General features: G+C 40.5%; 1 protein-coding gene across 3 annotated transcripts in view; it reads right to left on the bottom strand.

Moving 5' to 3' along the window:
* The window catches only part of LOC132402259 (cytochrome P450 2C19-like), a 61,150-nt gene that overhangs the window by 13,448 nt on the left and 20,881 nt on the right, over positions 1 to 26,821 (bottom strand). For 2 of the 3 annotated variants that reach the window (XM_059985056.1, XM_059985055.1), the window contains exons 6-9: positions 16,675 to 16,851; positions 14,876 to 15,017; positions 4,524 to 4,711; positions 1,904 to 2,045 (exon numbers count right to left, since the gene is read on the bottom strand). In XM_059985056.1, coding sequence (XP_059841039.1) covers positions 1,904 to 2,045; positions 4,524 to 4,711; positions 14,876 to 15,017; positions 16,675 to 16,851 — 649 coding nt within the window. The remainder of the gene's footprint in view (positions 1 to 1,903; positions 2,046 to 4,523; positions 4,712 to 14,875; positions 15,018 to 16,674; positions 16,852 to 26,821) is intronic. The other variant, XM_059985058.1, reaches the window with a different exon arrangement.

Genomic DNA, 26,821 nt, shown 5'->3' with positions numbered 1-26,821 from the left:
AGAGGAACAGAGAGATCTAGGATTAACAGTGCATAGTTCCCTGAAGGTGGAGTCTCATGTAGATAGGGTGGTGAAGAAGGCTTTTGGAACGCTGGCCTTTATAAATCAAAGCATTGAGTACAGAAGTTGGGATGTAATGCTAAAATTGTACAAGGCATTGGTAAGGCCAAATTTGGAATATTGTGTACAGTTCTGGTCACCGAATTATAGGAAAGATATCAATAAATTAGAGAGAGTGCAGGGACAATTTACTAGGATGTTACCTGGGTTTCAGCACTTAAGTTACAGAGAAAGGTTGAACAAGTTAGGTCTCTATTCATTGGAGCATAGAAGGTTGAGGGGGGATTTGATCAAGGTATTTAAAATTTTGAGAGGGATAGATAGAGTTGACGTGAATAGGCTGTTTCCGTTGAGAGTAGGGGAGATCCAAACGAGAGGACATGATTTGAGAGTTAGGGGGCAGAAGTTTAAGGGAAACTTAGGAAGTTTAAGGGAAGTTTATTACTCAGAGAGTGATAGCTGTGTGGAATGAGCTTCCTGTAGAAGTAGTAGAGGCCAGTTCAGTTGTGTCATTTAAGGTAAAATTGGATAGGTATATGGACAGGAAAGGAGTGGAGGGTTATGGGCTGAGTGCGGGTAGGTAGGACTAGGTGAGATTAAGAGTTCGGCACAGACTAGGAGGGCCGAGATGGCCTGTTTCCGTGCTGTGATTGTTATATGGTTATAATATTAAATCTATGGTGTCAAGAGTGTTGGTTTGAAGATTTAGGTGTTTAAAAATTATTTATTTATTGATTCATTCATTCATTGAGATACAGCACGGAATAGGCCCTTTTGGGACTTCAAGCCACTCTGCCCAGCGTCCCCCAATTTAATCGCAGCCGAATCATGGGACCATTTACTATGTCCATTTAACTGACTAACCAGTACGTCTTTGGACTGTGGGACAAAACCAGACCAACTGGAGGGAACCCATGCCATCATGGGGAGAATATACAAACTCCTTACAGACAGCAGTGGGAACTAAATCCTAGCCACTGGTACTGGAAATTATTGTGCTAACCACTACACTAACATTCCATCCTAATTGAAGCATTGTCAACCCAAAGTATTGAAGTAAACAATATCATTGTAACTACTGAAACTGTATTGTGTTACCATTCATCTTCAGGATATCAAACTGTGATGTACTTTGAAGAGTAAAGACTTCTATATCCACCAACTTCAGTGTCTCTCCATTACTTAATTCACAGTCACAACACTGGGTAATCCTCACTGTGTGATTTTCGTGAGTGCAGAAATGAACAATCTACTCCTGCTTAAGTATAAAGGAATCTCTTCACGCACACTTTGATGTTTGACTCTGTCTGACTCCACCTGGAGTAATGTGCCCAGAGTCAGCACCTCAGTTTAGGAAGGTCTACAGAAAGCAGCATGTCTGTTTTATTGGACGGAGAGCAGCAGCAGCCCGTTACGCCATTGGTGTTTAGGATCACAGTGAAGATCGTCCACCTCTGATGGTGTTCGGGGCTTCCTTCGTTGTGTTAGTGCCTGAGTGTTCACTGCTGTCATGCAAGTCCCTGGTGAAGACTCAGGAATACCAATGCACTTCATTGCTATTTCCATTTTAGACCAAAACACCTGAAGACCTAGGAGCAGAATTAAGCTAATTGGCCCATTAAGTCTGCTCCACCATTCAGTTGTCCAGTTAGTCTGGCCTCTACCCTTTGACCTATTTGGCATGGGTGACCCTACCAAGAACCAAAGCATAAAGCCCTTACTCCTTCCAATATAGATCTCTGGTTCATTGAGGTATGCAAGCCTCCAAACGCTACAAAGTTGTGGCTCTCTTGCAGGTGGGCAGAGAGAAAAGTCAATAAAATAAATAAGTGTATACGTATACCTGTTGAGAATGCCATGAAATTTTCATTCTTTTTGAAACATCCATTTTCATCAAGGAAATGGCTTGCATTAAATGATTCCGGTGACTCCCAGAGGCTGTTGCTTTTCAGAACAGACGAAAGAACAGGGATCACATGCATGCCCTAAACACAGAAGCAAGTTCAGACATGGTTATGATCAAAAATTATGTCAGTTGTACAAAGCAGAAGGTATCTCAACACATTAAAAGAATAACTGATGACGTTATACATCCAGGAATGATGTACTGCAGTGGCTGATGTGTTATTGATCCTCAGAGCACAGAATATAATACATTTGTGGTCTGAATCCTGATCTTGTTGGATCGGTCATAATGGTATTATTGTTATAATATTAATACAGTATTTTATTATTATTGCTTTAAAATATTTTTTCTCAGTTCAAGCTGGTAATGCATGACACACAGGCATAGACAAGCACATATTTCTCCATTGCTAGGAGCTTTCGGACTATTCAAGTGGTGTTTAGTATTGTGGCTTTCTGGAAATTAAAATGAATATTGCTCTGTAGGTCTAATTGTTTAATGCTGTTGTGTAGTGACTGGGATGATACCAGCTGTAGATATTACAATTGGAACAGTATATACTCTGGTCATGTTCCATTGTCTTCAATTTCCTCTTTTAATTCTGTGTTTTTCTGTATGTTATGTGTGTTAAGAATGTCTAAACCCATGAAGTAAGTTGTGTGTGTTTATCCTGTATTATTATATTATTATTTATCGAGCACACTTCATACAGGTGATGTAGCTCAGAGTGCTTTACAATGAATTAAAGTGGAGACCATAATATACTGGAGCAGAATTAGGCGATTTGGCCCATTGAGTCTGCTCTGCCATTCCATCATGGCTGATCCATTTTCCCTCACAGCCCAAATATCTGGCTTCCTTCCCATTATCCCTTCATGCCCTGACCAATCAAGAACCTATCTACCTCTGCCTTAAATATACCCAACGACTTGGCCTCCACAGCTGCCTGTACCAACTAATTCCACAGATTTATGACTCTCTGGCTGAACAAAGTCCTCCTCATCTCCATTGAAAATAGACGTCCTCTATTCTGACTGAGGCTGTGTCCTCTGGTCCTAGACTCCCCCACAATAGGGAACATCCTCTCCACATCCACTCTGTCAATGCCTTTCAACACGCAAATAAAATTAAATATAAAAATAAAAGACAAAAAGATGTTAGTTAAAAACAAGGTTAAGTAAATAGGTTTTGAGCTGGCATTTAAAAATGTCAACTGAGTCTACATCACTATAGGTTTCAAGTATTGAATTCCACTTAGGACTGTAGTTAAAAAAGAAAACAGGCTTGCCAATTGTCTTTTGGGAGAGATTCATTTAACTTTAAGAGGCCGGCAGAAGAAGACCTGAGAGCACAGCATCAGAGTACAAGGTCATCACTTTAGAACAGAGATGAAGAAGAAATAAGAGGGGAATTCATTGAAATCTAATGAATACTGAAAGACTTAGACCATAGGTTCCCACCTTGGGTCTATGGACCCTTTGGTTAATGGTAGGAGTCCATGGCATAAAAACCGTTGGGAACCCCTGGCCTAGATAGAGTGGACATGGAGAGGATTAGGGCTAGAGGGCACAGTCTCAGAATACAAGGATGTCCCTTTAGAACAGAGATGAGGAGGAATTTCCTTTGCCAGAGGGTGGGGAATCTGTATAATTCATCCCACAGGTAGCTGTGGAGGCCAAGTCGTTGGGTCCATTTAAAGTGGAGGCCAACAGGGTGTTGATTAGTCTAGGTGTCAACAATTACAGGGGGAAGACAGAAGGATATAGCTGAGAGGGAAAATCAATGGCTTGACTCTGCTCTAATTTCTTGTGCTCTTTTAGTGCATTATGCAGTAATACTTTAAAGCCCTACAATTTACTATGTATCCCAATCTACTAGTGATTATTCCACCTCCTGGAGTGTATGGGATGTCCAGGGAGGGGTAGCAGCTCCAGTGATGGAATTTTCCATGTCCATTCCGGGGTAGCTCATTCACCTTTGGCCTCCACTCTGCTGTCTGCTTTGTCTTCAAGTAACTGCCCTCATGTGACAGCAGCCACACCCCGGTACACCACTTTAACAAGCTGGCTAAAGCAGGCAAGGGTAACCAGCAGCCTCATATCCCGTTGAGAGAGACAGGCCTGTCTTAGTATGTGAAGTCTGCTCCAGTGGACTGGGCAGATCAGATCTACAGTGAGATCCAATGCCCAGGAAGGTGATACTGTGCTGAAGAATGAAGACATGACGAGGCACAGAAGATGTCATGTTCATCCACTGCAACCAAGGAAGACCCCAGTTTGTGATGTTCGTTTATATCACTGGAGCCAGACTTCTGAGATTGATAGAGAGGAACTGCCCCAGTGCAACAGCTTGTCCACTTTAAAAACTCTCCCATACAGGTCTCCTGTCGTCATCAGACAGGATGGACAACCACCACCATTCCTCCTCAGCAACAAGCAAGTTAAGGACACTGTACCTTCTGAAGTACAGAATAGCTGACGTGATTATTTAATTTTTGGTTTGATGTTATTACAAATAAAACAAATAAAACATTCATTATATTGATCTAGACTCTGACCTTGGGTATCAAATATCCTCGGAAGTTCACGTCACTTGTTGCCATGTGTGGAAGACTCATGGGAGCAATGTCGATGTATCGCTGGACCTCGTGGATGACCGCGTCAGTGTACGGCATCTTCGCTCGATCCTCAATTGCAGGTCTTCGATTAGAACCAATCACATCATCAATCTCATTATGAATCTTCTCTGGGAGAGGAAGATAAGATCTTGTTTCACGCATTTCATTTACCAACATTTCCCAACTCGTCATATTGGTCAATATCGTCTGATTTTACTCTCAGTGGTCACTTTATTAGGTACACCTGCTCATTAGTGCAAATTTAGGATTACGAGAGAGACAATTTGAGACCCTGCAAATGTCTGTAAGAGGTTTGTATGTGCTCCGCAAGTCCATGTGTCTCACACTGTATCTTCACAGGCAAGCGCAGGATCACACAAACAACCAGAAGGGTTAAGTAAAACTAGGCATTTTATTAATAAACAAATCAGTTGAACTTACAAAGGTTTTGGATAACTCGTGATAACTCGGCCAGAACTCCTCTAGGCAGGGATCAAGACAACGGAGGCCCGAGAGGATAGCGCTACCCCTTTAAATACATTCCAGTGCACAAATGAATCTGTGCCCAGCTGATAAAACACCTGTCCAATTACCGGGTTAACCAGTAACTATTCTAAAAAGAGACAAAAATCCAAGGATACCTAACTGGACACCTGCAAAGTCTTGAAGGATTAATTGGAAGGATCCAAGGACAATTGCAACTTAACTGTAAATTGGGGAAGATATAACATTAACACATAAAAACCCTGAAGTGCATTAGTACTGATAATTATAATTAATAAAACACAGAGAATACAAGAAAAAACTCAGAACCCTCAAAAAACGTCTACCAATGACCAATGGTTGTGACAGTGTGGGTTTGCTCTGGGTGCTCTGGTTTCTCCCACATCCCAAAGCCATATGGGGTAGAAGGATAATTGGTCACATGGGCGTAACAGTAGTGCGGATTAGTTGGACCAGAATGGCCTATTACTGTGTTGTATCTCTAAATAAACTATGTATGCTCAGTAGCCCCCCAGCCCATACAGGGTGGTGATGCAGTCAGTCAGAATGCTTTCCATAGTACATTGTAGAAATCTGTCAGTGTATTTGGTGACATACCAAATCTCCTCATGAAATATAGCCACTGTCTTCTCTTCTTTAGAGCTGCATCGTGTTAGGTCCTTAGAGATATTGAAGGAAGTTGAAATTGCTCACTCCTTCCACTTCCAATAGCTCTGAAAATAGATTTGTGTACCCTTGTCTTACCCTTTATGAAGTCCACAGTCAGCTGTTTGGTCTTACTAATGTTGAGTACAACACCACTCGATTAGCTGGTATTATCTCTCTCCATTGCACCCTCTCATCACCATCTGAGATTCTGCCAACAATGGTAATATATCATCAGCAAAATTTATAGATGGTGTTTGAGCTGTCTCTAGCCACACATGGGTGTAGAGAGAGTAGAGCAGTGGGCTAAGCCCCTATCACTGTGGTGCGCCAGTGTTAATTGTCAGTGAGGTGGAGGTGTTATTTCCGATCCACACAGGTTATGGTGTTTTGGTTGCAGTTGAAGGTACGAAGGCCTAGATTCTGTAGCTGTTCACTCAAGTAGCTTTATCTCAGTGGGGAGAACATGGGGATGGATGGAGGGGGAGAGTGTAGGGTGGGGATGCAGGGGGAGTGCAGGGAGGGAGGGGAGAGAGAGTGTGGGGATGGATGCAAAGAGAGCACGGGGATGGAGGGAAAGAAACAGAGAGTGTGCGGGTTGGAGGGAAAGAGAGAGAGCACGCAGGGATGGAGAGAGAGAGTGTGGGAATGGAAAGAGACAGAGTATGGGGACTGAGAGGGGGAGAGAGAGAGTGGGGATGGAGAGAGAGGGAGGGAGTATAAGGAAGGAGAATGTGGGGTGGGAGGGAGGTGAAGAGAGTGGGGTGGGAGAGGGAGAGAGAGTGTGGGGAAGGAGTGATGAGAGATAGTGGGGAGGGAGGGGAGAGAATGTGGGGAAGGAAAGAGGGAGAGTGGGGAGTGAGGGAGGGAAAGAGTGCAGAGAAGGAGTGAGTGTAGTGAGGGGGCAGGGAAAGAGTGCAGGGAAGGAGGGAGTCTGGGGAAGGACGGCAGGAGGGAGTGGTGGGGCAGAGGGGAGGGAGTAGTGGGGAGGGAGGGAGAAGGTGGTGGGGAGGGAACAAGGGAGAGTGGGGGGAAGGAGTGTGGGAGGGAGGGAGAGGGAAGGAGGAATGGGGAGAGAGGGGAAGGAGTGGGAGAGATGAGAGAGATGGGGTAGACGGGGAAAGTGTCGGAGGAGGGGAGAGGGACAAATCATGCAAACAATAAAAGTAAGCAAATAGCATTCAGAGCTGAAGGTTTACGAAAGACACGAAGCCAGAGATCACTGCAGCTGGAGTACACCAGAATCAGAGTCAGGTTTTTTATCACCCTCATCTGTTGTGAAATTTTGTTAACTTAGCAGCAGCAGTACAATCCAATACATGATTATATAGAAAGAAATCTACAAATCTCTGGTGAGACCACACTTAGAGTATTGTGTTCAATTCTAGTGACCTCATTATAGGAAGGATGTGGAAGCTATGGAGAGGGTGCAGAGGTGATTTACCAGGGTGTTGCCTCGATTGGAGAACAAATCATATGAAGCAAGGTTAGCAGAGCTGGGATTTTTCTCTTAGGAGCATAGAAGAATGAGAGGGGACTTGGAGGTCTACAAGATTATGAGAGGCATAGATAGGGTGGATAGTCAGTACCCATTTCCCAGGGCACCAATAGCAAACACCAGAGGGCATATGTACAAAATTAAGGGAGGGAAGTTTAAGGGAGACATCAGGGGTAAGTGTTTTACACAGAGGGTTGTGAGTGCCTGGAATGACTTGCCAGGGATGGTGGTGGAGGCTAAGACATTAGGGGTATTTAAGAGCCTCTTGGATAGGCACACGGATGAAAGAAAATTGGAGGGTTATGGGGTAGTGTGGATTTAATACTTTTTTTAAAGGATTATATGGGTCGGCACAACATGGGGGCTGAAGAACCTGTACTGTGCTGCAGTGTTCTATGGTTCTAAATATAAATAAGGAAATCAATTGCACAGCCTCAGTTCATCGCAGAGCTGAGTAAAAGTCCTTAAATTTGTCTGAGGTCTAAGTATTGTTAGAGGTATTTATTATTTTGGTCCTGAGATTCCTAATGAATAACAGAAACATTCTGGGAAACTGGGAGTTGAGTATTTGATCACTTGTCACTGAAATGAACCTCACGGTTTTGTCCTAATTGTGATCTTTCTTGTAAAAATTCTGTCTCATTTATGTTTCTTCTTCCAGCATTCAGCTTATATGCTGTGTGCCTGTGATACTGCTGCAGGTATGGTTCTCATTGCACCCTTGCATACACAGGCAGCATGGTATGAAGCTGTTAGCACCGTCATGTCTTACAACACCAGTGAACACTGATCAGAGTTTGATTCCCACCGCTGTTAGTAAGGAGTTTGTACATTCTTCCCTGTGACCCCCTAGGTTTCCTCCAAATCCTCTGATTCCCTCCTACATTCCAAAGACATACGGTACAGATTAGTAAGGGTTGGTAAATTGTGGGCATGTTGGCACCAGAAGGCCCTAAGAAATCATCAAATATAGGAGCAGAATTAAGCTATTTGGCCATTTCATCATGACTGATCCATTTTCACTCTCAGCCCCAATCTCCTCAATATTCCTTTAATTCCTGACCAATCAAGAATATATCAAATTCTGCCCAATGACTTCACCTCCACAGCCGCCTATGGCAACAAATCCCACAGATTCACCACTCACAGGCTAAAAAATTCCTCCTCATCTCAACAATTCAGGAACAGCTTCTTCCCCATGAACACTACCTCACTACTTTTTAATTTCAGTTATTTTGCACTACTTACTTTAACTTAACTATTTAATTGACATATATATATATAACTGACGGGTAACTGGAGCTCGTCAGCCTGCGACGGCAGTCTATCTAAGAGAGGAAAAACTCTGATTTCAAACCTCCGCTGCCTTGCGGCCATACCCACTCATGGGAAAGGCTTCGGGAGTAAACCCGGAGGACAAATCCGGAGCTGGAGTCCCTAAGGCAGTCCGATGTTGTCTTCAACCTCGTTCTGGCAACTCCTGCGATGACTCGGGTGCCAAGCTATCAGCCCTTGCCCTTCCCTTGAACAACATTGGTGGCATGCAGAGGGGACACTTGCTGCATGGGCAATAGCCATTTTTCCATACAACCTTGCCCAGGCCTGCGCCCTGGAGAAGACTTTCCAGGCACAGATCCATGGTCTAGCGAGACTAACGGATGCCATACATATAACTTAAAGTAACTCAGTTTTGTTCTTATATTTATTTATCATGTATTTCATAGTACTGCTGCCATAAAGTTAACAAATTCCACAACATATTCCAGTGATACTAAATCTGATTCTAATTCTAAAAGGACGTCCCTCTATTCTGAGCCCGTGTCCTCTGGTTTTAGACTCTCCCACCATAGGAAAACTCCTCTCCACAGCCACTCTGTCGAGGCCTTCCACATTCAACAGGTTTCAATGAGGTCCATATTAGAAGTGCGGTCACACTTGCGGACTGCCCCCAGCATAATTCCCACTGATTTGTTTTGAAGTAAATGATGCATTTCTCTGCATGTTTTGATGGCTTATGAGTGCCTGAGATCCCAAGAGCGATCACGTCTGGATTTTACCTCCTAGTAGGGTCACTCATGGCAGTAAGGTCTAAGGAGAAATTCCAAAGAGTGATCCAACCAAGATCTCAACAGTGGAGCTGGCGGAAGATGATGACACATCACAATGGCTGTGAATGCAGAGGAGGGCTTCAGCATTGAAGGGTCCTGAGTCATCTTGCATTCCATGCCACTGGACGTTGACCCCGATCTGACAAGGACTGAGTTGTGGCTGCTCATGCATCAATCTTTCCATGTTAAACAAATTCACCCACAGGCATTCTCCATTAAGGAAATAACTCCTCGAGAGAACATCATATTCGTCTTGAGTGATTACTATACTTACATTTTTAGATTTACTCATAACAAAAACTGGAAAATATTTTGGGGGTAGGAACCGAACTGAAGAGACGGAGGAAGGGGCTGTTGGCTCACAAATATAGAAAGCTTGGAGACAGCGTGAGCGGGAGGTTAGGCAGGTGATAGAGAAGGGATATGCTCAGACCAATGGTTTGAGATGTGTCTATTTTAATGCAAGAAGCATTATGAACAAAATAGATGAGCTCACAGCATGGATCAGTACTTAGAGATTTGATGTTGAGGACGTTACAGAGACTTGGATGGGTCAGGGGTAGGAATGGCTAGAGTGTCAGGCTTTAGGTGTTTCAGAAAGGACAGGGCAGGAGGCAAAAGAGGTGGGGGCTTGGTACTGCTGATCAGAGATAGTATCATGGCTGCAGAAAAGGAAGTCATGGAGGGATTGTCTACTGAGTCTCTGTGGGTCAAAGTTAGAAACAGGGAGGGGTCAATAACTCTACTGGGTGTTTTTATAGATGACCCGATCATAACAGGGACATCAAGGAGCAGATAGGGAGACAGATTCTGGAAAGGTGCCATAATAAGAGTTGTCATGGTAGGAAATTTTAATTTCCCAAATATTGATTGTTATCTCCCTAGAGCAAGGGGTTTAGATGGGGTGGAGTTTGTTAGGTGTGTTCAGGAAGGTTTCCTGACACAATATGTAGATAGGCCTACAAGAAGAGAGGCTGTACTTGATCTGGTATTGGGAAATGAATCTGGTCAGGTGTCAGGTCTCTCAATGGGAGAGCATTTTGGAGATAGTAATCACAATTCTATCTCCTTTACCACAGCATTGGGGAGGGATAGGAACAGACAAGTTAGGAAAGTGTTTAATTGGAGTTAGGGGAAATATGTTCTCAGAAATGTGGCAAATATTCAGGGGATATTTGCATGGAGTTCTGCATAGGTACGTTCCAATAAGACAGAAAAAATGGTAGGGTACAGGAACAATGGTGTACAAAGGCTGTTGAAAATCTAGTCAAGAAGAAAAGGAAAGCTTACAAAAGGTTCAAAAAAACTAGGTAATGATAGTGATCCAGAAGATTATAAGGCTAGCAGGAAAGAGTTTAAGAATGAGATTAGGAGAGCCATAAGGGGCCGTGAGATGGCCTTGGCAAGCTGGATTTTAAAAAAACCCAAGGCATTCTACAAGTATGTGAGCAGCAAAAGGATAAGATGTGAGAGAATAGGACCAATCAAGTGTGACAGTGGTAAAGTGTGTATGGAACGGGAGGAGATAGCTGAGGTACTTAATGAATACTTTGCTTTGGTATTCACTACAGAAAAGGATCTTGGAGATTGTAAGGATGACTTACAGCAGATTGAAGATTTTGAGCATATAGACATTAAGAAAGAGGATGTGCTGGAGCTTTTGGAAAGCATCAAGTTGGATTAGTCTCCAGGACTGGACGAGATGTACCCCAGGTTACTGTGGGAGGCATGGGAAGGGATTGCTGAAACTTTCGAAATTATCTTTGCATCATCAATGGGGACAAGGGAGATTCTGGAGGATTGGATGGTTGCAGATGTTGTTCCTTTATTCAGGAAAGGGAGTAGAGATAGCCCAGGAAATTATAGACAACTGAGTCTTACTTTGGTAGTTGGTAAGCTGATGGAGAAGATCCTGAGAGGCAGGATTTATGAATATTTGGAGAGATGATATGATTAGGAATAGTCAGTATGGCTTTGTCAAAGGCAGGTCATGCCTTACGAGCCTAATTGAATTTTTTGAGGATGTGACTAAACACACTGATGAAGGTAGAGCAGTAGATGTAGTGTACGTGGATTTCAGCAGGGCATTTTGTCAGCTACCCCATGTAAGGCTTATTGAGAAAGTAAGGAGGCATGCGATCCAGGAGACCTTGCTTGGTGGATCCAGAATTGGTTTGCCCACAGAAGGCAAAGAGTGGTTGTTAGTAGGACATATTCTGCATGGAAGTTGGTGACCAGTGGTGTGCCTCAGGGATCTGTACTCTTTGTGATTTTTATAAATGACCTGGATGAGGAAGTGGAGGAATGGGTTAGTAAATTTGCTGATGGCACAAAGATTGGGGGTGTTGTGGGTAATGTGGAGGGTTGTCAGAGTTTACAGTGGGACATTTGTAAAACTGGGCTGAGAAGTGGCAGATGGAGTTCATCCAAATAAGTGTGAGGTGGTTCATTTTAGTAGGTCAAATATGATGGCAGAATATAGTATTAATGGTAAGACTCTTGGCAGTGTGGAGGATCAGAGGGACCTTGGGGTCCGAGTCCATAGGACACTCAAAGTGGCTGCTCAGCTTGACTCTGTGGTTAAGATGGCATACAGTGCATTGGCCTTCATCAATCGTGGGATTGAGTTTAAGAGCCGAGAGATAATGTTACAGCTATATAAGACCCTGGTCAGACCCCCCACTTGGAGTTCTGGTCACCTCGCTACATGAAGAATGTGGAAACTATGGAAACGGATCTGTAGAGGTCAATATTAAACTATCAAAATCAGAGGGGAAGAGCATAGAGTGGAGAAGGATAAATCAACAGTGGCAGCAGCATTGTGATAGAGCTATAAAAGGAAGACATTTACATTCAATTCAGAACAGAGTAGGTATGGGAAGGAGTAGGGGAGTAAAGCGGAAGGAGCAAGTAATTATAAGTAGACTGAGAATTGAGCACAGCAACCTTAATGGTACTCTGGCCATCATAAATAAACATCCGACAGGTTTTTGCAATCTATGTCAGGAGACTGAAACAGTAGAGCATATCCTTATTTCATGCAGAAAATTTGCATAGGAAAGACAACAATTACGCAAAATAGGACTGGTAGAGAACAGTGTTACAGATTTATTGGAATGTGGGGAGAGTGATCAGGAGAGGAAATAGTCGTTTAGTTTTTTTAAGAATGACGGGACTGGAAAAATGACTTTAGGTAATCAAGTAAATGGACAATGAGGGACAGTAAATCCTGAAGATGGCAGTAATGCAACAGTGTGGATGCCAACTGCCGTAAAAACTCAAGGAAGAGGAAGAAGAAGGAAACTATAGAAAAGGTGCAGAAGAGATTTACAAGGATGTTGCCTGGATTGGGGAGCATGCCTTACCAGAGCAGGTTTAAGGAACTTGGCCTTTTCTCCTTGGAGTGACAGAGGACCTGATAGAGGTGTATAAGATGATGAGAGCATTGATCATGTGGATAGTCAGAGGCTTTTTCCCAGGGCTGGAAAAGGTATCATGAGAGGGCAGAATTTTGAGGTGCTTGGAAGTAGGTACAGAGGAGATGTCATGGGTAAGTTTTTGTTTTAAACGCAGAGAGTGGCGAGTGATTGGAATGAGTTGCTGGCAATGGTGGTGGAGGAGGGTATGAGAGGGTCTTTTAAGAGACTAAGTAATTTTGTAAAGTAAGTACATGTTTGTCAGAGCATTGTGGGTTGAAGGGCCTGTATTGTGCTGTAGTTTTTCTGTGTTTTTTTCTATGTTCTATGTTTTTTTTCTAATGGAACACTGTCATATAAAAGCACCATCCATCATCAGAGACCACCACCCAGGTCATGCTCTCTTCTCACTACTCTCATCAAGTAGATGCTACAAGAGCCTCAGGACTCACACCACCAGGTTCAGGAACAGTTATTACCCCACAACCATCAGGCTCCTGAACCAGTGTGGATAAATTCACTCACCAGAATGAGCCTCAGGTCCCACACCACCAGGTTCACGAGCAGTTATTACCCCAGAACCATCAGGCTCCTGAACCAGTGTGGATAACTTCACTCACCACAAAGAGCCTCAGGACTCACACCACCAGGTTCAGGAACAGTTACTACCCCTCAACCATCAGGTTCTTGAACAAAAGGGGATAACTGCTCTCACTTGCCCATTCATTGAGATTTTCCCACAACCAATGATCCTGTTTTAAGGACTCTTTATCTCATTATCTCATGTTCTCGTTATTTATTTATAACTGCTTTTGCACAGTTTGTTATTTTCTGTACTCTGGTTGATCTTTCATTGATCTTGTTATAGGTCCTATTCAATCAATTTGCTGAGATGCACGCAAAAAAATGAATCTCATGGCTTCGTTTAAAATCTATTCAATATACGTAGACAGTAATTGATTTACTTGTTTATTATTATTATTTTGATTTATTAATTTTTTTCTCTGCTAGATTATGTATTGCATTGAACTGCTGCTGCTAAGTTAACAAATCTCATGTCATATGCTAGTGATAATAAACCTGACTCTAATTATGATTCTGTATATAGTGATAATAAAATCTACTTTGAAGTTTGATTTTGACATTGTTGTGTCATTGATACACACCTCGCAATTTCTACAGGTGTACCATGGAGACCATTCTAATTGGCTGTATTGCCATCTGGTACGGGGTGTGGGCACAGCAAACTCAGTCAGCTTTATCATAGGCACAAGCCTCCGTAGAATCTAAGATATCTTCAAACATCAGTGCTTCAGAAAGGCAGCATCCATCATTAAGGACCCCTATTACCCAGGAGCTTAAAGGCACACACTCAATGTTTTAGGAACAGCTTCTTCCCCTCTGCCAACTGATTTCTGAATGGACACTGAACCCATGAACATGACCTCACTACTTTTTTGCACTACTTATTTAATTTATCTATTTAATATGTATACTTAATGTAATTCACAGTTTTTTCTATTATTATGTATTGCATTGTACTGCTACTGCAAAGTTAACAGATTTCACAACACATGCTGGTGATACTAAACCTGTATCTGATTTTGAATTGAATGCAAGCTCTTTTATGATCAGCTGAAGATTTCAATGGACTGAAGGTCTGGGCTATACAGTTTGTTTAGTTGTATTTTTACTGATATTCTATATGAACTTGTTGTCTTTTATATGCGAGGACAGGGCCTCAAGCTGCAGTTTCACCTGGGGACAGTGGGGGTGGTGGTGGTGGGGGCAGCCTCAGGGCCAGTGCACTCCTCCAGGGTTGGTGTCCAGGCTGGAGCTGGAGCTGGCTCCCCCCCCCCCCCCCCGTGTTTGCTCACAGGAGACGGGCTCTATTGAAATCAACTGGAATTGATGGAGTGAGTTTTTGATTCTTTTATTGTGTGATTATGATACCATTTGTGCTTGCTATCTTGTGAGTGCTTTGTGCTGTGTGTGACCATTGGTACTGTGGTTTGTACTTTGACCCTGGAGTAATGCTGTTTCATTTGGCTGTATTCATGAGTATTCCTGTATGGTGGGTGTTAATTAACTTGAATTGATTTGAATTGAATTAAAGCGTACCTTGAATTTCCGGATACTTTGCCAGGATTTGAAGAGCCCAGCGCAGTGTTGTACTGCTTGTTTCGGTTCCAGCCATAAATAAGTTCTGCGTCGTCACCAGCAGGTTTTTATGAAAAAATTCGGAGTTAAGGTCATCTTTGTCCTGACCCGAAACAATCAAAAATCCATGTTTTAAACAGAAGGGATTATGCAGATGCTGGAAATTGTGAACCACACACACACACACCTCATCAAGTCAGGCAGCATCTATGGGGGTTAGTGAGCAGCTGACATTGTTTCAACCTGAGATCCTTCATCAAGGCTGAAAAGGCAGAGGGGGGAAGGGAGGGGAAGGAGTACATTTTAACAGTCTTCAGACGATTTTCAACTTTAATTCAATTCATGTCTTCCTGGCACTTATATTTTTTAAATTTATTAATTTATCCATGTCAAAGGACTGTTGAGACAAAATGCCAGATTCTTTTTCTAAAGGCACTGAGAACTCAAAGCATTTTCATTCCTTAGTTTAGATTTCTAACAATTATATAGTTTTCATCGAAAAAGATAACCTTTGTTTGGGCGGCACAGTAGTGTAATGCTTTAGAGACAGGTGACTCAGGTTCAATTCCAGCCGCTGCCTGGAAGGAGTTTGTACGTTTTCCCTGTGACCATGTTGGAAACACTGGTTGCTAAGGTTTCTTCATTCATCCTAAAGATTAGGGGGTTCATTGGTCATTGTAAATTGTCCCCTGATTGGGCTAGGATTAAATTTGTTGGATTGTTGGGTGGTGCCTACTCTTTTCAATCAACCAATAAATAAATTAATAAAGATGACCTCTCTGCAAAATTAACAGACCCAAACAAAAAGGGATATGGAATTAATGCAGGTAAATGGGATTGGTATAGACAGGCACGATGGTCAACATAGATGTAGTGGGCTGAAGGGTCTATTCCTGTGATTTTCAACTCTGATCTAATTAACCAATTAAGAAAAATTGGATGCCATGGTAGCGTAGTGATATTATTACAGCATAGGACATTCCAGAGTTCAGAGTTCAATTCCAGTGCTGCCTGCAAGGAGTTTGTACGTTCTCCCCATGACCATATGGGTTTCCTCCAGGTGTTCTGGTTTCCCCCAACAGCCCAAAGGTCAATTAGTCAATAAAAATCATTCTCTGATTAGGTTACGGTTGAGCAACATATGGGGATCAACAAAGTACAGTGTCCACACCAAGGTGAAGTTGTACCAGAGCTGTGTTGTGCGGGTCAGAATGATGGTGTTTGAGAGAGGGTGACCTCGTCATTCCACACCATGACCTTCTGGAAGATCCTTCGTATTTTCTGGCCAAGAAAGATCTCCAACCACACCCTACTCCTTCAGTGTCACCAAGAGGACATGGTCACCATCACCAAGAGAAAATGTTCGAAATGGGCTGGGCACATGAAGAGAAGATATGCCAATGCCATCATCAAGACAGCACTTCATTGCACCCCTGAAGGGTGGAGGGAAAACAATTTGTTGCCGTACTGTAGATGCAGAAATGAGGACCCTTAACCACATCTGGGGCACAATATAGAAGATGGCCAAGGACAGGCAGAGATGGAGGACCTTCATTGCTGCCCTAAGCACCAGCGGTGTAATGGGCAGTAAGTAACTAAACTGAATAAATAGATGGGCTGCTGGTTGGTGCAGCTCTTTGGGCTGGAAGGGCCTGTTCTGCGCCATGTCACTAAAATAAAATAAAAAAGTTATTATCTTCAGTATATTTGATAGGACAGTGGGAAATGAGTGAATGTGAGAAGAAACTTGCTGCCATTACCTCATCCATCTTCGTGAGGAAGCAGTCGATGTAATCCCTGGGGGAGTCTTTCTGGACAGTTTCTTTGTGACTTTGAATAGTTTTGGCCAGAAAATTTCTCAAGTTTGTGATATTTTGGAAGATCTTTTGGTGAGGTCCAGGCAGGAGATCCATGATCCTCGGGAAGGCATTGTACAACTGCAAAACAAACACACCATTTTCACTGACATGGTGCTATACTGGATACCTAATGCTCATTTGAAAAAGTTCAAAGTTCAGAGGATATTTATTATTGAAGTATGTGTGCAGTATTCTACCCTAAGGTTCTTTTTTCCACAGACAGCCACAAAGAAAGCAGACCATGAAAAGTTTTCAAAGAAAAACATCAAAACTCACCCCCACATGCAAAAAGTTTCAAATACCAACAAAATATAAAGCACAGAATATAAAACACAAAATCTACAGAGTGCAGGCATATTCAGTTCAGCTCAGTTCAATCTAGCACTACGTCATTCATTACCTGCAAGCCTCCCTGATCAAAGTCACTGAAAATAGTAACAAAAAAACACGGAGCGACCAGAAACACATCATAATGTGAAATACAGAGTCCAATATACTCCCTGTATACCCATGACTGTATCACCACCCACAGCTCCAATCTGCTAATTAAATTTGCCGACGACACTACATTGATTGGCTCTATCTCAAACAATAACAAAGTGACCTGCAGGGAAGAAATCATCTCTCTGACACAGTGGTGTCAAGAAAACAGCCTCTCCCTCAATATCACATAAATAAAGGAGCTGGTTGTGGATTACAGGAGGAATGGAGACGGGCTAACCCCTATTGACATCAACGGATCTGGGGTTGAGAGGGTAAACAGCTTCAAGTTCCTCGGCATCCACATCACTGAGGACCTCACCTGGTCTGTACACACCAGCTGTGTGGTGAAAAAGGCACAACAGCGCCTCTTTCACATCAGATGCTTTAGGAAGTTTAGAATGGGCCCCCAAATCCTGAGAACTTTCTACAAGGGGACAATTGAGAGCATCTTGAATGACTAAATCATTACCTGGTATGGGAACTGTACTTCTGACAATTACGGGACTCTGCAGAGAATGATGTGGACAGCCCAACACATCTGTAGTTGTGAACTTCCCATGAGTCAGGACATTTACAAGGGCAGGTGTGTTAAAAGGGCCCATAGGATCATTGGACTCCCAGCCATCCCAAACACAGTCTATTCCAGCTGCTACCATCCGGGAAGCGGTACTGCAATGTAAAAGCCAGGACTAACAGGCTCCAGGACAGCTTCTTCCACTGGGCCATCAGACTGATGAACTCCTGCTGACTTGAGTGTACTGCATATTGCATCGACTTCTATTAATTATAAATTATTATAAATTGCTATGATTGCACATTTAGATGGAGACGTAACGTAAAGATTTTTACTCCTCATGTACTTGAAGGATGTAAGAAATAAAGTCAGTTCATTTCAATTCATTCAATCCAATCCACAAACTGCATTGATTAAACCTTATCCAAGACCCAAGACTCCAGCACAATCCTCCGGCAGCATCAACTAAGAAGGTGAGAGAAAGTCTTTTCAAAAGAAGGGTCCTTCCTTTGGGAGCAGCAAGTGAAATGTAGGGGGAGAGGGAGGGAGGGGGGGAGAGAGAGAGAGAGACAGACAGACACCTTCCTCTGGCAGCTGCGAGTGAGAGGCTGCTAGATGGCACTGAACACCTGCCCATCTTCTGCTCTTGCCTCGATGATTTCAATTTTCCTTGACTCCTCAAATGGCGAGATCAGTGAGAAATAGAGTCATTAATGGGCTCGCGTCCTATCTCCAAGATTTTTGGCCTCGAGAATGCGAAGTGCCTGATCGCTCAATTGGCCCAAAAACACACCACCGTAGTGTAGATCACAGGCTCCAACAGTAGAAGAAACATTTTGAAGAAAAAGAAGGGGTAATGGAAGCAGGTTAGAGGCAAGAAATCCACTTTGTCACATTTACATCAAAACACATTGTGACATTATTATCTCCCGCCAAAGTTCTCTGTCCTGGGCCAGTCTTTCAAGTTATCCCCAGGTATAGCCCATCTTCTTCCTCTCTCAGTGATGAGGTCTTTGGAGTTTCTGTACCTCTGGGATTTTTATGGGATGGGGTTACTAGCGCCATACCCACCCTCCTCCTTTTGGGATCATCCAAGGCAGAGTTTCCATTTTCAAGATCTTTTTTATTAATTATTATTGAAGATTAACCATAAAACCATTAAGATAATCAAGTCAATATGTCATTATGTACAATGAAGAATTAAATTAGCAAATAACTGATTAACAAAGCTAAGCAATATATCAATAACAAGAAAAAATAAAATATTAAGAAAATTTTTGAATGAAAGAAAAGAAAAGAAAGGAAAAAAAGAACCCTTACTAAGAAAAAAACCCCTACAAACTAAAAAAAAACAAAAAAAAAACCTCATTGGGAGCACAACCCTGGAGCGATACAAAATACAAGCTTCCATAGAAGAAAGACATCAATCCGCCAACTCAAATCCATTTAAGCAAAAATTGGAAGGAAACCATATTAATTAACTTAAATCAGATGATACTAGTGGGCAAATGAACCCCACCTTTTCTCAAAATCAAATCGAGGATCAAAAGTTCAACTTCTGATTTTCTCCAAACTAAGACATAGCATCACCTGAGAAAACCATTGTATCAAAGTAGGAGCAGAAGCATCTTTCCATTTCAACAAAATAGCCCTTCTGGCCAATAATGTAACAAATGCAATTACATGTTGGTCTGATAGAGAAATGCCATGAATATATTGAGGGATTATACCAAACAGAACTGTCAATTTATTAGGTTGTAAATTAATTTTTAAAACTTTAGAATTGTAGAGAAAATAGATTTCCAAAAATGTTTCAGTACAGAACACAACCAAAACATATGTGTCAATGTGTCTCAGTTTTACATCTATCACACTGACTATCAATATTAGGAAACATTTTAGACAGTCTCTCCTTTGTCAAATAGTAATGATGTACAGTTTTAAATTGAATTAAAGAGTGACTAGCACAGATCAAAGCAGAGTTAACCAACTTCAAAATCCGCAACCAATCCTCTGCTATCAAGGTCATGTTAAGTTCTCTCTCCCAATCTTACTTAATCTTAAGTGAAGGGTAATTGTGCTGTTGTAACAATAAATTATAAATTTTCCCAATAAAATCTTTCACTAAAGGGTTCATTTTTAAAATGAAAACAGGTCAGAATCCTGTATATATGGAAAATGACTTAAATATTCTTGTAAGAAGTGTCTGACCTGAAGATGTAGCAGGAAATGTGAATATGAGAGAGAGTATTTAGTTACTAATTTCTCAAAAGACATCAATTGGCCATCTTGGAACAGATCCATGAAGGATTAAATTCAACATGAAACATGACATCAGGCCTTCCTGATGAAGGGTTTCGGCCCGAAACACCGTCACTACCTCCTCCCATAGATGCTGTCTGGCCTGCTGAGTTCTGCCAGCATTTTGTGTTTTTAAGGATTAAACTCCTTTATTCTGCCAAAGAAGAAAGGTAGAATCACTTAATGAAGGTTTAAATAAATAATTTCAATAAACTAAAAAGTTTAAACTTTTTAAGATTGAAAAAATTACGAGACTCAAACCAAATTTGTAATGACTGCTTAATCACAGGGTATAAATTTAAATTAGTGATTTTGGCCAGTTGTACAGGTAGAGAAGCTCCTAATAATGAGGATAAGGGAAACTGTTTCACAGCATTCAATTCCAAATCAGCCCAAGGTATAACCAAAAACACAAATAACGTATATTAACAGCCCAATAATATATTCTTAAATTAGGCAAAGCAAGACCTCCATCCTTTTTTTAATTTTTGTAAATGATATTTACCGATTCTTGGTCCTTTATTATTCCAAACAAAAGATGAGTATAATAAAAAATAGAGTCAACCTTATCAAAAAATTTCTTAGTTAAAAAAATAGGGATATTTTGAAATACATATAAAAATTTTGGTAAAATCATCATTTTAACTGCATGAATTTGGCTGGCTAACAAACGTGTAAATGGATTCCATCTACAAAATAACTGCTTCATAAAATCCACTAAAGGAACCAAATTAGCTTTATAAAGGTCTTTATGATTTTTAGTAATAATAATGATACCTAAATATTTAAAAGAGTCCGTAACTCTAAAAGGAGTATCATCATATATAGAAGCAGAATCATTTAGGGGAAATAATTCACTTTTATGAAGGTTTAGTTTATATCCCAAAAATTTTCCAAATTTGTTTAATAGTTTCAATAAACTAGGAATGGATTCTTCAGGATTCGAAGTATTAACTAAGAGATCGTCAGCATAAAGGGAGATCTGATGAATAGTCCCATTTATGAAAATTCCATGAATATCTTTAGCTTCCCAAAGTGCAATAACCAAGGGTTCCAACAGCAAATTAAATAACAAGGGACTTAATGGATATCCTTGTCTGGTACCCAGCGAAAGCCGAAAAAAAGGAGATCTACAATTATTAGTAATAACAGTAGCAATAGGGCTTTTATTTATCATTCTGATCCACTTATTAAACTTAATACCCTAAGCCGAATTTCTCTAAAACGTTAAATAAGTATTTCCATTCAACTCTGTCAAATGCCTTTTTAGCATCGAGAGAGACAACACATTGAGGAGTCTTAGAAAAGGATGAATATATTACATTTAACAGTCTCTGAACGTTAGAGAAGGAATAACGGTCCTTTACAAAACCTGTTTGGTCTTGAGAGATAATTTCAGCTAGAAAATTCTCCAGATGATTAGTCATTATTTTTGAAAGAATTTTAGCAACCACATTTAACAATGATATAGGTCTATATGAGGCACAGTCAGTAGGGTCTTTATCTTTCTTAAGAATTAAAGAAATAGAAGCTTCATAAAATGTGGGAGGTAACTCTCCTATCAAAAAAGAATCTTTAAGCATTTCCAACATATATGAAGAAAGCAATTTTTCAAATTTTTTATAGAATCCTACAGAATAACCATCCAGACCAGGAGCTTTACCAGATTGCAATAAAAAAATAGTTTTCTGAATTTCATTTTCAGTAATAGGAGCATCAAGAGTTTGTTGATCTTCAACAGAAATTTGAGGAAAATCGATCTTCTGTAAAAAGGCATTCATTTTAGAAGTATCAACTGGAAACTGAGATTTATAAAGTTCTATGTAAAAGTCTTGAAAATTTTTATTAAAATCAATGCTCAGGGCATCGGGGGAAGACATTGACATGGATAGAAAACTGGTTGGCAGATAGAAAGCAAAGGGTAGCGGTGAATGGGTGTTTCTCGGAATGGCAGGTGGTGACTAATGGGGTGCCACAGGGCTCGGTATTGGGATCACAGCTGTTTACAATTTACATCAACCATTTAGATGAAGGCATTGAGAATAACATCAGCAAATTTGCTGATGATACTAAGCTGGGTGGCAGTGTGACATATGATGAGGATGTTAGGAGAATTCAGGGTGACTTGGATAGGCTGGGTGAGTGGGCAGATACTTGGCAGATGACATTTAATGTGAATAAGTGTGAGGTTATCCACTTTGGGAGTAAGAACAGGAAGGCAGATTATCTGAATGGTGTAGAGTTAGGTAAAGGAGAAATACAAAGAGATCTAGGAGTCCTTGTTCATCAGTCACTGAAGGTGAATGAGCAAGTGCAGCAGGCAGTGAAGAAGGCTAATGGAATGTTGGCCTTTATTACAAAGGGAATTGAGTACAAGAGCAAGAAAATCCTCTTGCATTTGTACAGAGCCCTGTTGAGACCACACCTGGAGTATTGTGTACAGTTTTGGTCTCCAGGGTTAAGGAAGGACATCCTGGCTGTAGAGGAAGTGCAGCGTAGATTCACGAGGTTAATTCCTGGGATGTCTGGACTGTCTTATGCAGAGAGGTTAGAGAGACTGGGCTTGTACACGCTGGAATTAAGGAGATTGAGAGGGGATTTGATTGAAACATATAAGATTATTAAGGGATTGAACAAGATAGAGGCAGGAAATATGTTCCAGATGCTGGGAGAGTCCAGTACCAGAGGGCATGGTTTGAGAATAAGGGGTAGGTCATTTAGGACAGAGTTAAGGAAAAACTTCTCCCGGAGAGTTGTGGGGGTCTGGAATGCACTGCCTCAGAACGTAGTGGAGGCCAAATCTCAGGATGCTTTCAAGAAGGAGCTAGATAGGTATCTTATGGATAGGGGAATCAAGAGATATGGGGACAAGGCAGGAACCGGATATTGATCGTAGATGATCAGCCATGATCTCAGAATGGTGGTGCAGGCTCAAAGGGCCGAATGGTCTACATCTGCACCTATTGTCTATCTTCACAATTACATGCTAAACTACTGTCTCGCTTATGAATTTTTAAAATTTGTCTTTTAGCTCTAGCTGCTTTTAATTGAGATGCTAATAGCTTATTATTTTTATTCCCAAACACATAAAATTGACTTTTCAATTTAAGCAAATTTCTTTCAATAGGATGTTAATAATAAATCATATTGTGATTGGAGTTCAAGTCTTTGTTTGAATAAATCAAAGTTAGGAGAGGTCTTGTAAATATTATCCAAGTCGTTAATCTGTTTTGAAATCTTATCTAACTCTGTTTTTGTCTGTTTCTTAAGCTTAGCTAAATAGTATATTATCTGACTCTGCAAAATGCTTTATATGTATCCCATATAATCATTTTTGACACATCTCTTGTATTATTAAAAAGAAAAATTTATTTTATCTGAGTCTCAATAAATTTGACAAAGTTTGAACTTTGTAATAAATTTTCTGGAGAACGCCGGCAAATTTGCAATAACAACATCATTCAATTCAAAAGCTAAGCTTAAAGATGCATGATCTGAGAGAACGATAGCATCATATTCACATTTCTGGACTTTGGACAAAATCGGGGATCAGCTATAAAACAATTGATTCTTGAATATTTTTGTGAACATGTGAAAAAAAAAGAATATTCTCTATCATTATGATGTAAATGTCTCCAAATTTCAACCAGGCCAAAATCAATTTAAAAAAGAGTTAATGAGTGATGCAGAACAACTCAGAAGCTGCTGATTGATTGAACTCTTGTCAATCAAAAGATTTAAACAACAGTTGAAATCACCACCCATTAACAACATATATTCAGTTAAATCTGGCAATTAAGCAAATACATTTTTAAAATAAAGAAGGATCATCTACATTAGGTCCATGTAGATTAACCAGGACAATTTTTCTATTACAAATTGTTCCTTTAACAATTAAAAATCTACCATTAATATCTGACACAATGTCTTCTTTGATGAATAAAACATTAAATATATTAACAATAGATACTCCCTTTGTTTTATTTTGATAAGTAGCGTGAAATTGAAGGCCCTTCCACATTTTAAAAAATCTATTTTGATCGCCCATTTTGATATGTTTCTTGAGCAAAAATTATATCGGGTTGGAATCGATTAATGATTTTAAAAGTCTTCTTGCACTAAATAGGATGGTTCCAACCACATACGTTCCAATTTACAATGTTTATCTGTTTAGTTACCATTTTAAACATTTATTTTATTTAACACATAAATACACGCATACCAGCATGGGCTAATCAAAGCTGGCGGTGATAAATATAACCATATACAAAATATATATGCTCCATATTGGGAAAAATATAAAAAAGAAAACTAAAATTAATCCTACAATTAATCTTATAACTCAAAACTAACCCCAGTCCTCCTACCACCCCGAAAAGCAAAAAAAAGCTGAAATGCGTCCCCACAGAGGTAAAAGAAGAGAAAGACTCCATGAGCTGCCCATTTTATAATGTTAATTTTAAAAGCTTTCCTTATTTCCTCCCCCGTTACAAAAAAAACATGGCCCTAAAAAAGGAAAGCCCTGCAGAGGGAAAAAATGTTTATACTTAATCCTTAATAATAAGCTGGGGAATGCAGAAACAGTCTCCAAAAATGCCAAAATAATAAAATTAAACAAAGAGAAGAATGTCTACGTAATCTCTAATGAAGAAAAATCAGTGCCATTTTCTATTTAACTAACACCCCCAATGAAAAACTTTTTTAAAAAAAACTATGTATCTATCTACTAAGCCCTCCCAACTATGTATATATAAGAAAAGTCCTTATGAACTATTACTTAATTATTGAAAAAAAAAAGGAGGATAGAAACAAATAATCAAACTGGTTAACAATCTGCCCGCTGTGTTAATTCGCTCAGTAGACCAAACAGATTTTGGAAAAGTCATTCATCAGCCACATCATAAAGTTCACATCTTCATTAAATGGTCCATCGATCAAAGGACATCTTATGCAAATCAGAAATCTTCAAAGCTTATTTTCTTTCCAAACTAACAATTATTCAGCAGACCTAAAACCTAAACCTCGGCTGCAACCAAAATAGAGTTAACATAGTCCAATGCCTCTTTGGGGGTCAGAAAAACACGTGGAGTCGAATCTTTGGGAAATAATTTTAAACAGGCTGGATAGTGAAGTGATGGGAATAATCCCTTATCATAGGCTATCTTCATGGTTGGAACGAATTTAGGCCACGTGTCCATAACTTCCTGTGGATAATCTTCATAAAAATGAATCTCAGAGCCCTTGAATTTAAAAACTTGTGTTACCTTACATATTTTATGGTTTGGTCTTTAACTTTGAAATGAAGAAAGCAGACCAAAACTGACCTTGGCTTATTTGGATCCCAAGATTTCGAAGTGAAAATTCTATGCACTCTTTCGACATCAGGAGGTTGAGGTAAAATATCCAGAAACAGAGATTGAAACAAGTTAGCAAAATAGTCCAATGAATCCCCACTCTCAGATCCTTCCTTCAGACCAACAATTCGAATACTATTCCAAAGAGATCTTGCTTCCAAATCGATAATCTTATGTTGAGACTTTTCCAAGCGGCTGAAATAACCGCTATCTGACGCCTCATCTCTTTAAGTTCAGAATTCAGGGAAATAATATTTTCCTGCACAATTTGAAAACTCTCATGCAATGACTTCAACTCAGAAGAGGTAGCATCAAGTTTTACTGTGTTGTTGTCTATTTTCCTGTCGAGAACCATCAATGAATGTTCTAACCGCTCAGCCCAGAGAGGGATATCCCCTTTCCATTGCTGGATTCAGGAAGCTGCTTTCCACTTCTTAAAGATTGTGACATAATAACAACTATTCCCCTCTAAGATCTGACAAATAAAAGTTAAAAATTCAAAGTTTAAACTGGGGAAAAGGAAGAATTAATCGCAGCCACACAAATGTGTGTCACTCCATAGGCAGTAGACAGAGTCTCCCCATCCAAGGCAGAGTTGGTGTAATTATTGTCGATTATTAAACATATGGTGCTGTTAGCATTTTTCAAGTTCAGATATCATTCAGCCATACATGAATATTGCCAAATGAAACCCCATTACTCTGGGACCAAGGTGCAATACACAGTACTGCCAGTCACACACAACAAAGCCACATATAGCGTGTGTGTTGTTTAAATTGGCATTTGTTAATTGTAACACTCAGCTCTGTCAACCCACGTTCGTCTAGGGGTAACCGTCATCTGCCCACCAAATTGTGTCTCATGTTTGTGTAGATGCTGTGTAATAACCCCCCCCCCCCCCGTAAAACCCACAACGTAAAATATCAGGCAGTACACAATGTACGTTTAAACGATTACACTTTATAAATTTTACATGACTATGGGTTAATAGAAAAACAAAAAATATAAAATAAAAAGGCACCAAGAATAGGGATAATACAGTTTGTGCACAACATTGGAGCTCACGCAATAACCTCAATGCACCATTTGATTTCCTCTGAACTCTCCGACCCTTGGACTGGGACCAACCACGGTGGTCTACTGGAGCGCTTCTCGCACATCCTTCCTCTTCACCTCTCCTTGCCGATCTCCCACACACCAACCCCGGTTCCCACATATACAGATAGAATAACATGACTTCTATTGGTTAGTTCCCCATTATCAGTAGTTATAACCCAAATATCACAGCTACAGAAAAACATTACCTCATTAACATTACAGAGAAACCATTTCAGTATAACACTACAGAGAAGCCATTTTATTATTAGCAGTTAACATTACAGTTAGTATTCTGAGA

The sequence above is a fragment of the Hypanus sabinus genome, chromosome 11 (genome assembly GCF_030144855.1).
Source record: "Hypanus sabinus isolate sHypSab1 chromosome 11, sHypSab1.hap1, whole genome shotgun sequence".
NCBI classification, from domain to species: Eukaryota; Metazoa; Chordata; class Chondrichthyes; order Myliobatiformes; family Dasyatidae; genus Hypanus; species Hypanus sabinus.
The sequence above is the reverse complement of the archived record's forward strand: the minus strand, read 5'-3'. Positions and strand labels throughout refer to the sequence as shown.